Source organism: Eutrigla gurnardus (genome assembly GCF_963514095.1).
Source record: "Eutrigla gurnardus genome assembly, chromosome: 18".
Classification (NCBI taxonomy): Eukaryota; Metazoa; Chordata; class Actinopteri; order Perciformes; family Triglidae; genus Eutrigla; species Eutrigla gurnardus.
The window spans coordinates 23,214,922-23,232,344 of record NC_139929.1 but is presented as its reverse complement, the minus strand read 5'-3'; the positions used below and the strand labels follow the sequence as shown (position 1 = coordinate 23,232,344).

Below are 17,423 nucleotides of genomic sequence, written 5' to 3'. Positions count from 1 at the left end.
GCAGTTCCATTTACCATTACCAGGTCCATCAGAATCAAAGAGTTTATTGCCAAGTACGTTTTCACATAAAAGGAATTTGCCTTGGTGTTCAATGCGCACAATAATTACATTTACATTTAGGGCATTTATCAGCTTTTGTCCAAAGCGACTTACAATAAGTACATTTGTCGAAAGAAAGAAACCACATATCATTGCTGATAAAGTAAGAGCAAAAAAAAATAGAAAAAAGTGTTAGGTCCTCGTCTGAGTAAAGTAGTTCAGTATGTAAGTATACCTTTAGAACAACAGTGCTATGATCAAAGTGCTATAGGTAAAAACATAGAGGTGCTTTTTTTTGGGGGGGGGGGTGCTTGAGCCTTTTTCGGAAGGTGGCAAGTGACTCTGTTGTCCTGACATTGGTCGGGAGTTTATTCCACCACTGGTACCCCTTTTCCACCAACGCGAACCTAGTTCAACAACTGGGCTGGTGCCCGTGCTGGTTCGCAGTTGGTTCAACTTGCGAACCTTCTGAGAACCTGTTTGCGTTTCCACCGGCTAGAGAGCCCAGAGAGCCACGTCATTACGTCACTGTATACGTCTGATGTTTCCCCGCAGCGCTAATTTCAAGCATAGCAGACATGTCTCTTCAGAAAAAGTGTTTATTTTGGCAAATAATACAAGAACAATAAAATACACAAAATACTAAAATCACAACATTTTTTAAAGTGTAGAACAGTGTGTGATCAATAGATCAGAGTGTTTGATGTTTAGTCATCTGCAGGTTGGACCTCCGTTCAATATCGCCGATGTCCGACAGCTCTACAAACACAAACCAGAGAACAGTGGTTTAATCACAAACTTGTCCACGACGCTGCGAAAACAGATGTTGAAGTGAAGTTACGTTGGTAGTTGGTAACGTTTAGAGAGCCAACGGCATTCAGAAAGTGGCATGCTAACGTTGTTGTTATCACGCTAGCTGGCTAGCTAGCCGGTCAGCTTACATTACCCAAGGAAGCATAGCCACTAGTTGCTGCTGTTACGAACGTAATCACTAGCTTGGTAAACTAAACAAAAATGTGTCGTTGGTCTGCAACGAGGTGAAACATTTTAAAAGTGACACTTACCAGGAACAGTAACGTTAGCAAAACTCAGCAGCAGCGTATTTTCCCCCGTCGCCTCGAGCGTTAACCCAGCCCCCAGCCCCTGACGTAGATTTGCGAACGGTTCTAGCCCAGCAAAGAGTTGGGGCCGCTCTGGAACCAGAGAGCCGGTTCTTTGTCTGTGGAAACAGGAAGAACTGGTTCGCGATTGGGCACCGGCTCTGAACCGGCCCTCAAAATGCCTCGGTGGAAAAGGGGTATGAGGTGCCAGAACAGAGAGAGAGAGAGAGACTTTGCTGAGCGACATTTGTCTGCCAGACATTCCGAGATACGAGTTGCAATGTGGGTGTCGGAGATTGGGGGGGGAACGAGAGGAACAGCTGGGTGTCATCTGCATAACAATGGTAGGAGAATCCATGTGATGTGATTACAGAGCCTAGTGATCCGGTGTAAAGTGAGAATAGAAGCGGTCCTAGTTGTTTGGTGAAAGAGGTCAGGGTCGGATGTTCACGTATTGTGTTTGGTATTGAATTCCAGGTGTGAGATGCATGGACAGAAAAAGTGGCTTGACCAAAGGCACTCTTTCTAAAAGGAACTACACAGTCACCTCTAGTACCAGCTCTTGATCTGTTTGTGTTTTTTTTTTCACAAATTCTTGTAATGGAGGAGGTGCTTTGTCATGGAAGATTTTGTAAATCAAGATGGCGTTGATGTATTTAACAGTGTTGTCCCAGTTGAAGCGCTCATGTTTTTTTAATATCTGACAATGATGATACATTTTTGTTTTTTATCTAATACTTTCAGAGCTTGTTTATAAACTGTTTCAATTGGCTTTAGTATTGTCTTACAGGCCAATGCCCAACTTGTGACACAGTAGGACATGTGTGACATGATCATAGTATCAAAATATAATTTTGCTGATTCAAGAGTTAAATTGTTTCTAATAAACCTAAAATTGGACATATTAAACTTAATTCTGTTCAGTGTATTTATCTGTCGTTTAAAAAGAAGTTGTGATTCCTAAGTATTTAAACTCTTTACCACCTCAATTGTTTTACCTTGTACAGAAACATTGGGATCACTGTCAGTATTTGCTTTTTTTGAGAAGTACATACACACGGTCTTGGATATGTTCAGGTATAGTTGGGATTTCTCAAGCCAGTTATACAAATTTGTCATAGCATCGATCAGTTCTTGTGCAGCAAGTTTTTTATCTTTTGCCTGGACATACAGAACAGCATCATCGGCATACATTTGGCAGGTGACATTCGAAGGACAAAAACTGGGCAGATCATTTATAAGCAAACTGAAAAGCAGTGGACCTAGCACTGACCCCTGCGGTACCCCAAGATTGTGATGTTGACTTAATGTTCTGTATCCTAACACACTGTGATTGCGCACTTGCAGATATGTATGATTCAATCCAATTCAGAGTACATGGGGAAAAGTTAAAACTAGACAGTTTTGTCAACACACTCTAAAAAAAAATACACTGGCTCAACTTAAAAAAATTGTTGTAACAATTTGCATTTATCTTTTTAAGTAATTCCAACTAAGCCATTATTGAGTATTTCCTATAAGACTTTTATAGCTGGACTAACTCAATTAGTTATTAAATAGAAGCAATCTAATAATATCATTGGCCTAAAATGACTGAAACATATTCTATTTCTGTGATAATTATGATTTGTTGTTATTCCTGTATCACTGTTATATCTTACAGGTAAAGACATGTATTATTACTCTTCCATTGTCCAGGGAACTTTTTGTGAAGACACTGGTGGACTGCGGATACTCTTTCCAGGAGATCATGGTCTCCCCCACCAGTGTAAGAAAGAAACATGTCTCATTTCATACAACACATATGCACTGAAGTTATATTTGTATCACTGTTCTATTCATTCATCCAGGTTGGGATCCCAAACTCAAGACTACGTTATTACCTGATTGCGAAGCTGTCAACAGAAAACTTTAGCAGTCAGAGTTCAAAGGTGAGCCTCACTAGCAGTAACTCTGCTATCATGGAATGTATCGTGTAAATCTAAGTGTCTGTATAAGAAACAACCTCTGCGTGTCCTCGGCCTGCGTCTCCTCTGTCTGTGTCTCCTCTGCCTGCGTCTCCTCTGTCTGCGTCTCCTCTGTCTGCGCCTCCTCTGCGTCTCCTCGGCCTGCGTCTCCTCTGCTTCTCCTCTGTCTGTGTCTCCTCTGCTTCTCCTCTGTCTGCATCTCCTCTGTCTGTGTCTCCTCTGGGTCTCCTCGGCCTGCGTCTCCTCTGCATCTCCTCTGTCTTGTGTATATAAGGCTTGTGATCAAGTATGTCCTCTCAGGTTGTAGATGCCTTCCCATACCCTGACAGTGATTCCCCTGAGAAGAGTCTTCCACAGCCAGCAGGCTGCCAGCCAGGAGAGGCGGTCCAGGGCAGTCCTGTCCTCTATAAACGGGAGACACCAGCAGATGTCCAGAAGAAGATGAGTCAGAACAGTGATGTGTCTGTCAGGCAGATCCAGGACTTCCTGGAAGCACAGATGGAAGTAAACATGGACCACTATCTACTTCCTCCCAGGACTCTGTCGCGATACGCTCTGATCCTGGACATTGTCCGGCCCACATGCAGGAGGTCTGTCTGCTTCACCAAAGGGTGGGTATTTCATCTCACAATCTTCAGAGGAACAGCATGATGAATGCAAATGAGTAGGGATGCACCGGTACCACAGTCAGCAGGCCGAGTACCAGTACACGTACCACACTGTAAGAAAAAAAAAAAGGAAAAAAACAGTCAATGACTGGCAGCTACGGCTGCCAAACAAAAACCCTAAAATTAAAGTAAAATATCTATAATAATACATCTAATTCAGATTAAGTAACATTTTCATTCTGCATGGTTCTGCATAAAAATACCACTATTCTACATATTTTTCCTATATTTTTACAATCAAACACCTTCAATAAGTGTGTTACATGCTAAATATTTAATGATTCAGTTTTTGTAATATTACAGTTTTAATGTAATACATTGAATATTTTAACTACTGTACTGACTGAAAATATCATGTAAAAGATTTTTGTGAAATATCCTCAACTCAAAACATACTTAGGAAATTCAAAATCGATACATCTAAAGGTTTTCACTGTTTCAATTAAAGTAGGTCGCAAAACTTAATTATAAATAAAATACACACCAATATTGATTCTAAAACCCCTTTATTTAATGTATTGAGTTGTAAATTTACAATATCAACCAATTATTCACAAACAGTTCTTCAGAGACCCCCAAGGAAGAATTGAAAAACTAAAAATTCTATTTCTCCATGTGTCTATCTTGTCTGTTAGCTGATCATGACGAGGTGATGGCGTTTCACTTTTGAAACAGGTGGAGAGCTGCTGGGCTGAGGGGGTTGTTGTCAGTTGTTTTTTAGCTTGTATTTTCCAATTCAGTTCTATATTGTTTTCCACAATGTTCTCCTGTCCCTGGGGGCTCTGTAGTTCCAATAATATTTGTAGTATTTAGCCCTCTTAATTTAACCTTAAATGTACAGTGTATTATCAAATAGAATCAAAATATACCACAAAAGGTCAATTAATCTGTACCAGAGGTGACAGTGCAATGTAGCAGATCAAGAAGAATCCTCCTCCAAATTGCCAGTAATCAGCTGGATCTTTGGTGCACCTGGGGGAGGGGGAAGGCAAAAAAGACAAAGTAAGATCCACTGTAAAGTCCTTACTATAAAAAGGATTTTATTTATTTTTCTATTATTATTAGTTGATCCAGAGTCAATTTTTTTTTTTGCCCATAGATATGGCCGTGCCTGCCCTGGGCTGGAAACTGTTTATTTTATTAGGGTTTTGTTTTTTACCTCTGAGTGGCCCACTCTCTATTATTCCTATCTCGGTTTGTCGATACAATTCAACCAATCCAATCAACGAACAAACGTGCTGGCCAATTACAGGGGTCGGGGAGGCGGGTCATTGAGTCAGACTCATGAGAGGGGCGCTGTTAGTACTTGACGTTCATGGTCGCAGTTGCTCTAGTCGCTAGTTAGCTGTGGTGTTCGGTATGGATATCCGTATTTTTTTCCCAAAAAATACGCGGACAAGAAGTGACGACGCGAACAGGAGCGAGCAGGAAGCAGCGATATTCACTTCTACTGGAAACGTCAGCACTGAAGTCAACAGTAACACCGGAGTAAACTTTCATGCTAGGAGAGGTAGCTCCCTAGCTGCTGTAGCTACCACTCCCAGTATGAATGTTTACTTCAGTGTTCAGGTTGACATCAGTGCTTCTGTTTCAAGTAGAAGTGAAGCTGTATGGTGCTATCTGAATGCCACAAACCTTATTGCTGTTCTTGAATTAATGCTTGAGTTGAATAAATGGACACAGCACTACACTATTTTGTTTGTTTGCCGTGCAATGGCTTCGCGTCGCGGAGAGTTTTGAGAGAGGGGGCGCCGCCTCCCGCAAGCTGTTGAAAATCTTTTAAACTGACCGCTGTCGATCTAAAATAAAGACAGATTCAGCAACTGCATAGCTTATTTCTCGCATAAAATGTTTTCAGAAACACATTTCGGTGCTGACCTAAATGTGCTAAAATAACGTTAATCACCTACGACTATACGATAACGTTAGTTAACGGTTAGCTAACAGTTTGACAAGACCATCACTGTAAATTAAGGGAATGAACACAAACACTGCGTTAGGTTATGATTTTACAAAGGGAAGGGAAATGTATTCTTACCTGATACAGCAGAACAGTTATGTAGTGAAGTCCAAGTAATGTTAGCTGACCAAACAGATCCGCCTGACTCTTCAACTGTGTCCATACTCCACGTTTTTGTTCTCCGTTGAAATCCCACAACTCAGATTCGCTCCAAATGAAAACATGGCGAGCAGATGTAAAATAGTCCAGGTAATAATCCAGGTAATCGTTAGTGGTCAGGTAGTCCACTAGTGCACGATTGCCAGCGCGTACCCATTCAAACTGACGTATTTTCAAGAAGAAGGCGCGCACAGTTGTCATTGGCCAGTTTTCGTGATGACAGCCACATTAACCAATCACATTCAAAGCAACATGGCAAGACAGCCAATAGCAATTGTATCAGCGTGGTATCTTTTTCTTTATCAAGAAAAGATGATAAAGAAAATAAATGTTTATTTATTTTTATTTGTAGTCGGGTATATATTTAATTACATAAGCATCTCTCTCTCTCTCTGTCACACACGATCTACTGCATTATGTGTAATGCACTATATAAACAAAGATGAGTTGACTTCACTTGATTTAAGCAAAATATCAAAAGCATCAATATTTTTACTGGTACTTGCATTACTTGCTGAACAGCAGATAAAGGCCTATTCCAGTTTAATGTAACATAGATATAATAGATAGAAATTATTTTAATTGGAATGTATAAATGCCAACCCACTCATATTTTATTTTGCGATAATCATTGTTATTTAAGCATCATCCGAATTCAAGCTTTACCCATCAACAAGTTTACCGATTGCCGTCATTGACCTGTTTTTGACCCCCCCACACATTACGCTGCCTTCAGCCACTGAAAGACGCGCCATACCTGTCTGCACAGACAGCCTGACCTGTACGTATTTTTGTTAGAATAATTGCCATTATCAGGCATGCAAACTTGCCACCTTTCGGCGAAATTTCGCCGTTTTGAAATCAAAATGGGTCATTCTTCTGAATCGCGTAGATCCGAGGAGAAAAAAAATTGTGGGGGGGGGGGGGGAAAGCATGTCAACGAGCGAGTGAAACTGTGAACCTCAAAACCGTAGTCTATACGATGTCTATGCTCAAAACTACACTCTAGTCCTATGACCTAGACCTATCACCGCCACTCTCTTCTCGTGACAACAAATGACTGACAAGAGTGACGTGTGACGGAAGCACAATTATCACCAATCAGCAATGAGGAGGGCGAACCCCTCTCCATCTCAGCTTCTCACACAGGGCTTTGCTAGTAAAGTTAGCGAACGTCAGTTGGGATCTGAATCGTCGCCAGTTGGCTTTGTGACGAGTTATTTAAGGCCCCTTTGTAAAGCGCTTGTTAACGATAAAAAAATAAATCATGAGCAATGAGGTAACTGTAGAGTGGTGAACTAGTGCCTTCCATACAAGTCATGTTCAGGGCTTTGCTAGTAAAGTTCTGAATGGTCGCCAGTTATTTTTGACAACGAGTTATTTAAGGCCCCTCTATACTCTCCGATAATTGCGGAAAGGGAACAGTTTTGCCTTGTTGCGGAGGTCGTTTCATTTGACAGTTTACCCATCGAGAGTTTATCAATCCGGAGAGCTCCGCTACAGGTCGTATTTGAAAGTACCCCCATCCCCGCGCTGTTCGTACACACCCCCGTTCATAATGACAGCCTACAGGTGTACTTCTGTTTATCCAGTATGATGCCCTATCAATCGAAGTTAAGGACCATGGGACTAATTGCTTTAGTTGAATGTAAATAAAGTTATGATCACTACAGTTAATGCTTTTGAAGACCTGTGATTTTTGATTATATATATATAATATATATATATATATATATATCAAACACATAATAGTAAAGTGAATGGAATTGATACTGTACCTGTAAATTCATATTTTATGCTGTACAGCTGTTCTCTGCTAAATGCAAATGGGACATACTGTATATTTTATAATTTATATTTTGTATAATTTGCAACTTAATGCGTCTTATATGTTCTATACCTTTTTCACCCCTAACCAGTTTGCATGCCTGCATTATATCCAGACTTACAGTTTGAATATTAAAGTACTCACTAGTCTAATACTATCTAGTCTAATCCAAAGTCTATACAAGTACTTTTATACATACCACATAGTACTAGTGAACTAATAAGATTTACCTTAACCTTACAGAGAAAAACGTTAGTATGGACATAAATCTTAATATAATGAGCTACATAATTAATTACAGAGTTTGAATGTAAAAGTACACATAAATCTAAAACTAATAAGATTTACCTTAAAATTACAGAGAAAAACATTAGATTGTTAGTATGGAAATAAACCTTCATATAACAAGCTACATATTTAATTGCAGGTTGAATGTATAATTACATGCAAATGTGAAAATAATAAGATTTACTGTAAAATTACAGAGAAAAGTGTTAAGATTGTTTTTATGGACATAAACCTTTTTATTACAAGTTACATAGTTAATTATAGAGAATTACTGTCATTTTACAATAATTTGTATTTAATTTAAGAAAACGGAAAGATAATGTATAATTAATATAGTATTTTTCTGTAAAAAAATGAGAAATAAATGTAGTTTGTCATTACTGTCATAATACATAAGTTACATATTTAATTATAGAGAATTACTGTCATTTTACAATAATTTGTATTTAATTTAAGAAAACGGAAAGATAATGTATAATTAATATAGTATTTTTATGTAAAAAAATGAGAAATAAATGTAGTTTGTCATTACTGTCATAATACTTAAAATAACAGGCAGATAATAAGGCAAATAAGAAGGAAACGTAAGATCGAGCTGACCCACTCTTAACAGCCTTCTTAGCGACGAAATGCTCAGTGATCAAGCCGCGTCAGGGAAATTTATATTCTCCACTTTTCGAAATAATAAACAAACAATGCTCAATGTTGTAATGCGCTTAAAAAAACAAAAAAAACAACAACAACTTTTCATTGAATTACACGTTTAAGTTTTCCACACGCATCTGCATATATGAGTTTATAGTACTACACATAAAAAAAACAAAGTAAAGAAAAAGCCAAAGTCCATGGCTGCAATACAGCACATTCTCGCTGCGAACCAACAGCTTCGCCGTGCGCGAGGCCAGACGGTTTCCATAAATGCATACGTGCATCAGCACATCTCCCCACTGGACGTGCTGTCAGACCGGGCTGTCCAGGCAAAGTACCGGCTGCCCCGTGCGGAGATCCAACGGCTGATCACTCTGTTGTCTCCACACATCCAGTGCCCTTCTTAAGAGGCTTCTTAAGTCCTTAAGAACGATCGAATCTGGGAAACGCGGCCAACGTCTGTAATTTTACAGTTTTGTACACTATTTTCAAAGAGCAGAAAAACTACTGTAAAAAAATAGTCATATACCGTAAAATTAGGATTTTTTTTTTACAGTGCAGTACACACACCAGTACACGCACCACTACACGTACTGACCAGCCGGGTGCTTGGTACCAGTCCTGTACTAGCCTTACAGCGCGTCATCTTGGGTAAAGCTAGACAGCTAGTTAACATCCAGCAAACACACAAGCATTGGCATTTATATAGACAGTAAGCATGTCTGCTGTAACATATAGTTTATAAGACACACCAAAACAGCTACATGTTAATGCAATACTGAACAGGATTAGCTTCCGCTGTAGATTAGCCACTCGCAGTTATCACTGTAAACTGTTAACAGACCATTGAACAACAGAAAAGTCTCCAACATGACCTTCCTTAAATAAAGCATGTGTTTGATACTAGTTAAGTCTCCAAGGAAACCTGTCAGCAACTAGCATAGAAAATGGAAATGAGGTATCTAGCAGAGCACGGAGCCGAAGACACTCACTCACACAGCAGCTTGCTTACGCTTTAAACTTATTTTTTCACTTCCTTGTTTCAATGTTGAACTTAACTTTACAGACAGCACAATTATATCTCTAAAAAAAACCTTAAAAATGTAACCAGGTTCTAATCAGCCTTTAACATCACTTGCAAAAATACCTCAAGGTCTGGGATCACTGCTTCTATACTTTTTAGTAATGTCCTGGTTCGAGGGATAAAGAAAAGATAGATATCAAATACACTGATCAGTGTTTCCCCTAGAATTTTTTTCAGGCCCGGTGGTACCCACCGAAAAAACCCTAAACAGACGAGACGTGTGGGATGGTGTATTGGTGCAGTTGGATTAAGTCAGGTGGCACAGCAAGCAGTCTGCAATTCTGCAATTATTATATTTGCATTCAACATTTTTGTTCAACCAGAGTGTATTCAAGATCACAAGGAGAGAGTGACTTATTAAGGTGCTGGTTGATGGAAATGATCAGGGTCCAGAAAAATATGGCTGGAAAATGATGAGCATCACATTAATAGCTACAGATACTGTAAAACACTACAACGACATATGAGTGCATATATTGTCTTATTTTATCAAGTAAAATATAAGTTATAGGTTTACTCAACAGCAGTTAACTCAAAGTTCCACATCTTATCAAAAACAAAGGGGGGGCAAACGGGCTTTGGCCGGTTGTACATACGTCATCGTGATGTTGTTTTTAAGGAGCGCCGTCTCTGCTTATATTTCTCGACAACACTCGACCTGCATCAGCGCATGTGCGCACGAGCGGATCTGTGCGAGCAGACAGCGCGAGCGCAGCGGGTTTTGGACGGAGACACACAGCAGCATTTTTATTATGTAAAAATAAATAATAATGTAATGTAATAAAATAAATATTATGGACCCTATGGACCGGTTCCGCTCACACCACGAGTCTGAAGAGTGCAACAGCTTATCAAAATACAGTGTCAACGTTCCGTGTTTTCAAAGTAGAAAGCGACATCGTGGTGGTTTAACGAGGCGGAACGGCATCAGAACAACATCAAGCCCGTAAAGTACACGAGGGAAGAACGTAGCGGGAGCGCGCGGCGAGGATTGTTGCGGCCGCGCGTCTTGCGGAGCAAGTCTGCTGTGCTGCGCGGAGGCGCTCCTAATGTAAATGATTATTGATTTATGAATGAATTGATAGGTGGCTTATTTTTGGTATATTGATTTTTTTTTTGGCCTGGCGGCAGGTCTCCTTGGCCTGGCGGGCCGCCAGGCCTGTACAATGGTAGGGGAAACACTGCTGATACTTAATAACTAATTTGTCTTTGGCTGTGGATAATTATTGACTTCACACAGAGAATAAAAACACACAGTAAGTCTTTAAAAAAAAAAAAAATTTTAGAATTAATGAAAATGTTCAACAGTGCTTATTACACTCCAAATTCCCACCCAAAATACACGACAATAAAATATGTTCTGGCCAGAAACTACAAATTTTAAAAGTTATGCTGCAGTGATGGTCCCTTTAATTTAGTTGTGCACAACCCAGTACCTGTTTGAGCTCAGTCTAAAAAAAATGTATCCGACACGATCCTCCAAAGTCCATAGGAAGGGAGACCTTACTGGTGATATAGTACAAATGGAAATCCAAACTCAGGCCTGAAGTTCAGAGTCCAGTCCGCTGTCCACCACACTCTCTCCCACTACTGCTGGCCGAGTGGAAAACACACCGCTCCTCCGTCGCACCCGCGCTGTCTCTCTCACCACACAGTCGCACAGAATGGCTATGTCAACAGATAAACGTTTTCAGACACCACCATCAAAATAAAATAAAATAAATCACATCAGAATATTATTCCCTTCTTTTTCTTGAATAGCTAAATGTCTGCCGTTTCTCTCCCTCTGTAGCAGGCTGGGACACCTATCCATTGATAAACACATCGTACCTGAGATCTGGAAAAAGTCCATTATAATTCCAATACCAAAAGAGGCATGTCCTCGGGAGGACAATGATTACAGGCCTGTTGCACTAACTTCCAATGTCCTGGAGTCCATGAGTCCTTGGAACGACTCATGTTAAATGCACTTCGTGCAGAGGTGGATCCAGTGTTGGATAAATACCAGTTTGCATATACAAAAAAACGCAGTACAACTGATGCCATATCGACTATAATGCACCCTACACTGAAACACCGTAAAAACCCAGGTGCATATGCCAGACTGCTCCTTATTGATTTTAGCTCTGCTTTTAATACGATCCAGCCACATATTCTTCTAAGAAAACTAGCTCTCCTGAATGTAAATCCATTTTTAATCAAGTGGTACCACTCTTTCCTCACTAAGAGGCCACAGCGGGTCAAGTTTAACTCTTCCCTATCAAACACAGAAATAAGCAGCACTGGTGCCCCCCAGGGGTGTGTCAGTTCACCATTCTTATTTATTCTGTATACAAATGACTGTTAGTTCTGGGCCTAACCAATATGTTGTGAAGTTTTCGGATGATACGGCCATTCTTAGTCTGCTCACTAATAACTCCAATTTATCCATCCACAGAGATGCTATAGACAGGTTCGTGGACTGGTGCGACGACCATAAATTAAACATTAACACCTGTAAAACTGTGGAAATGCTGTTTGACCCTAAATCAATTGGTGATCGAAGCCCTGTGACCATACATGGCAATAACATCGAGCAGGTGACTTCATGCAAGTACCTCGGCATTCATATTGACAGCGACTTGAGCTGGCAGACACAGGTAGCCACTGTCTGTGCCAAAATTCATCAGCGCCTCCACTTTTTACGTAGATTACGGTTGTTCGGTGTTTGCAAAAATATAATGTTAATTTTTTATAGAGCAGCTATAGAGTCCATTTTACGGTACGATGTCACCAGCTGGTTTGGGAACCTAAATGTCAAAACAAAATCACAGATTTTCAACCTGGTCAGAGTAGCTGGCAAGATAATGGGTCACTCTCCCCCCAATCCAATTGTTCGACCAGGCTATCATCACTCAGGCAAAAAACATTCTCAACGACAGTTCCCATGTTCTGAACAAGGAATACTCACTAATGCCCTCAGGGAGAAGGTACAGGGTCTCCTTATGTAAATACAACCGGTTCAAACATTCCTTTGTCCCCTTGTCAATTGAGCTCATTAATGAGCAAATGTAGGGACAGTGTATCAGCTGCTTAATGTGCTATGAAGCACTTTAATCCATACCAGCATTTTAATCTGTATCAGTATTTTAATTTGTACCAGCACTTTAATCTGTACCAGTATTTTAATCTGTATTCGCACCAGCACTTTAATCTGTACCAGTTTTTTAATCTGTAACTGTACGAGCACTTTTAGTACTAGCACTTTAATATGCACCAGCATTTATTGCACTTTAAACGTGTACTAGAACTGTAATTTTAACCTAATCTGTACCAGCACTTTAATATGCACTAGCACTTAGTGTGCACTGCACCTTAAATGTGTACTAGCACTGTACTTTTTGACTAGTAGGTAGGGCAAATGCACAGCTCAGATCGTCTTGCACTCTAGTCCTTATCTGGTTACCAGCTATGTACTTCCTTCTATGTTGGATGATTTATTGTTTTTATTCATGGTTGTCTTCGTATGTTCCATGTTTGTTTAGGCAGCAGTACCCTGTCTCTAAATCAAATTTCTCCCAAGGGAGACGAATAAATTAACTTGAACTTGAACTTGTATTATCATGTCAACAAGTGTTGACAAGTGTTGACCTGATAATACAAGCATTTATAAAAATTCAGCAAAACTTTTTCATACTCTCGCATGAAACTTGCGTCATGGCATCAGCTGGGTAAACACGGAAGTAGCGTCTACGCTGCGGTAGCGTTAGTAGCCTAGGATAGAAGCTATCAGGCAAGTGTTCTTTTAAATAAACTCCTGGTGTACTTACAAACTTTCAAATGCCTCGTTTTGTGAGTACAGACACTATGTGTACTACTGCGGAAGTTTGGTAAAATTCCATGCATTATTAGTGGGGTAATTTACGAGATATACACTATGTACTATAGCGCTAGTACTAAGCCGTTCGGCTGATAGCGGCTATCTTGACCAATGCTAAAAATGCTTCCGAAGGGGTATTTGGCTAGATGTCATGGTGGAAATTACCTCGGGTGCATTTTACTCCAAACCATCACTTTAACTGTTCCAATAAGGTGTTGGCCAAAAATGGCCGCCGTCTCGAAGTTTCAAGTAGCTGTGGGTGGCTTATTGTCAAGTGACCCACAGAAACTGCTCATGCCGATTTTCATGCTTGTATAAGCAAATAAACTTTGCTTATACTTTACATTATATCACTTAACTGCTCCACTAAGGTGTCGGCCATCTTGAAAAATGGCCGCCATCTTGAAATTTCAAATGTCTCAGACAATATTCTTGTCAAGTGACCCATGGAGACTATTCATGCCAATTTTCATGCTTGTATCACCAAATAAACCATTATATCACTTAACTGCTCCACTAAGGTGTCGGCCATCTTGTAAAATGGCTGCCATCTTGAAATTTCAAATGTCTCGGACAATTTTCTTGTCAAGTGACCCATGGAGACTGCTCATGCCAATTTTCACGCTTGTATCACAAATTGAAAGATTGTAGCACTTATCTGCTCCAGTAGGAGAGCTGAAACAACTGGTGCCATGCCGGAGTCAGTTCCTCTGCGAATGACTTTAAAAGAAAGGTGGACATATTATCCGGCCCTGTCGCTTTTTTCAAATGCATGGATTTAAAAACCTTGGTTACAGCATATGGCTCTATAAAAATCCTGTCTTCCACATTACAATTTACATTTTCTAAAACAACACAGCAGTCCCTGTTGTTATCAGATTCAAAACGCATATAAAATTGGTTCAGTTCATTTGCCTTTAACATTTCATCCTGAGCAAACAGGGGCTTCCTTTTTGCCTCCATGTTTGTCATTCCTCTAATTGAGTCCCACAGTTTCTTGGAGTTATGCATGGACAAGTCCTGTTCTGCCCGCTCCTTATACTGCAGCCTAGCTGCTCTCATATGTTGATTGAGCTCTTTTTGGGCTGTTCTGACTCCCTCTGTGTCACTAAGTTTGAAAGCCAATTTTTTCCTGTTAATACACTCCCTAATGTCTCTTGTGATGTAAGGTTTATTGTTCGGGTATAACTTAACAGTTCTCTGTGGTATAGTGGAGTCGACACAAAAGGAGATATAGGCAGTTATAGATTCTGCTGCCCTGTCGATGTCAGCGTCCTTAAAAAATATGTCCCAGTCTGTAGAGAGGAAACATCCTTTCAATTCCTCAATTTTGTCGTCAGACCACACCTTTACAGTTCGGATTTCTGGTTTGCTAGACTTAAAAACTGACCGATATGTGGGTAGCAGATGGATTGCGTTATGATCCGAGTTGCTAAGGGGAGGTTTGGCTCTGGCTGAATAAGCATCCTTGACATTACCATAGCACTTATCAAGAATGTTATTATTTCTAGTGTTACACTTCACATATTGATAAAAAACAGGTAAACTTGTATTCAGGCTGCAATGATTAAAGTCCCCTAGTATCAGCATTGGAGCATTTATGCAAATGTGTTGACCTGATAATACAAGCATTTATAAAAACTCAGCGAAACTTTTTCATACTCTCGCGTGAAACTCGCGTCACGGCATCGGCTGGGTAAACACGGAAATGTGCGGTAGCATAGCAGCCGAGGATAGAAGCTATCAGGCAAGTGTTCTTTTAAATAAACTCCTGGTGTACTTACAAACTTTCAAATGCCTCATTTTGTGAGTACAGACCCTATGTGTACTACTGCAGGAGTTTGGTAACATTCCATGTATTATTAGTGGGGTAATTTCTGAGATATACCCACTGTACCATAGCGCCAGTACTAAGACATTCGGCTGATAGCGGCTATCTTGACCAATGCTGACCATCGCTAAAAATGCTTCCGAGGGGGTATTTGGCTGGATGTCATGGTGGAAATGACCTAGGGTGCATTTTACTCTGAACCATCACTTTAAGTGATATAATGGTTTATTTGGTGATACAAGCATGCAAATTGGTATGAGCAGTCTCTAAGGGTTGCTTGACAAGAAAACACTCCCAGCCACTTGAAATTTCTATTTTCAAGTTGGCCGCCCCCTGGATCCTCAAAAGATCAATTTGGATGCAGTAGCCCTGTGTAGTCATGAAGAGGCAGACACATGTTCCTCCATGCCCAGCATGCAGTGAAACAAGAACACAAATCCCTGTTGATCGATGCCAATGACACAGACATTGTAATCATAGCCACTTCTGTTATGCCCTCTTTGATGCAACTTGGCCTTGAGAAAATGTGGGTGACTTTTGGCAAAGGAGAGAAGACGAGATGGATCCCAATACATGAGGTGGTTTCAGCCATAGGACCAGAGAAAACATGTGGTATTCTCTTCTACCATGCCCTCAGTGGTTGTGACTTTGGGCCCTAGTTTCATAGACCAGGCGCAGTCAGCGCACCTGCGCCACGCCGACGGGGTGTGTCCGCCTGGACTTTGCAAGTTTCGTGCACCGTGCAGTCTAGCGCAGGCACGCCTCCCGTCACTCCCACCCGCGCAAGTGGGAAGCAGGGAGGAGAAGAAGGCGTGAGTGGGAGACGAGGAGGAGAAAAGGCATGGACTGGGATTAATACAGCCGATTCAGATCTTCACCAATCAAATGATCCCCTCTCCTCACCTTTAATGCGTCAGGCGAGGTTCAGTGCAAGTTTCGTCACTTGACAACCCAATGACAGAAGCAGCGCCGCCGCTCCCACCACGTCATCACGCGCTGTGCGTGCGTATAGTCATAATAATTATTATGCAGATATTATATCACTATAGAAATTGTAGGCACATTTTAGGCATGTCTATCACAAAACAGGGTCAGGGCGCACAGCAGTAGACATAAAAGTGGCGAGAACTCGGTGCCTGCACGAGCCGGCGGGGCCATTCATCATCATCATCACCGTCTTCATCATCTGCGCTCCACAGCTGCACCGGATTCCCCGCCCAACACCACAACGGCGGGACACCGGGACCTCGCGGGCCGCTCAGCCCAGCTGCAGCCCCAACTCCGGTTCCAGCTCGCGGCAAAGTTTCCACGGACACAACAGGCTGCCGAGGCGCGAGACCAGGCACGAGCTGCTGTATTTTTTTTAAAGATTTTTTCAGGCATAGACGCATTTTATTAGCAGTGGATAGATATGTAAAACAGGAGAGAGAGATGGAGATGTTTTGGTCCGAGAGGTCCAAGTTTCATGCTGTGTTAATTCAGTCAGGCTGAGTTTCCGTTACACGTGCCATCCGCCTTTGATCTGACGTCAGATGTGACGGGACAATCTATATAGATATAAATTCACGTGTTGATTCAATTAGTTGCATTAAATAGTGTTTGTTGTGATTATTTATTGCATTTAAATGTGCCTGGAACTGTGCCAAACCTGCCTGTGAGGTCTTGGTGACATGTGCGCAAGTTCCCATCTGACGTCCTCACTCTGGTGCTATCAACACAACTAAGCTAGCCTACTGAGACTGCGCAAGATTTGTTGTCGCTGTAGCAGGTTCAACTGTCACAAAGGCTAAGCAATCTTACTATGTAGTTACACTGTTATATGGACATGACGGCACTGCTAGATAGAAAGATTTGTTTGTCACTGTACTGGCTTGAAAACAGCTCCAGAGTGAGGACAGCAGACGGGAACTTGCGCAAGACTTGCATTGTTTTGGCTATGGGCTGCTGTTTAGCTGTAAACCATCGTTGCTATGTTGTAACACAGTCATACAT

General features: G+C 41.0%; 1 protein-coding gene across 3 annotated transcripts in view; it reads left to right on the top strand.

Annotated features, from left to right (window-relative positions):
- The window catches only part of trdmt1 (tRNA aspartic acid methyltransferase 1), an 81,892-nt gene that overhangs the window by 52,551 nt on the left and 11,918 nt on the right, over positions 1-17,423 (top strand). For all 3 annotated transcript variants that reach the window (XM_084033825.1, XM_084033826.1, XM_084033824.1), the window contains exons 6-8: positions 2,838-2,907; positions 2,990-3,070; positions 3,407-3,717. In XM_084033825.1, coding sequence (XP_083889951.1) covers positions 2,838-2,907; positions 2,990-3,070; positions 3,407-3,717 — 462 coding nt within the window. The remainder of the gene's footprint in view (positions 1-2,837; positions 2,908-2,989; positions 3,071-3,406; positions 3,718-17,423) is intronic.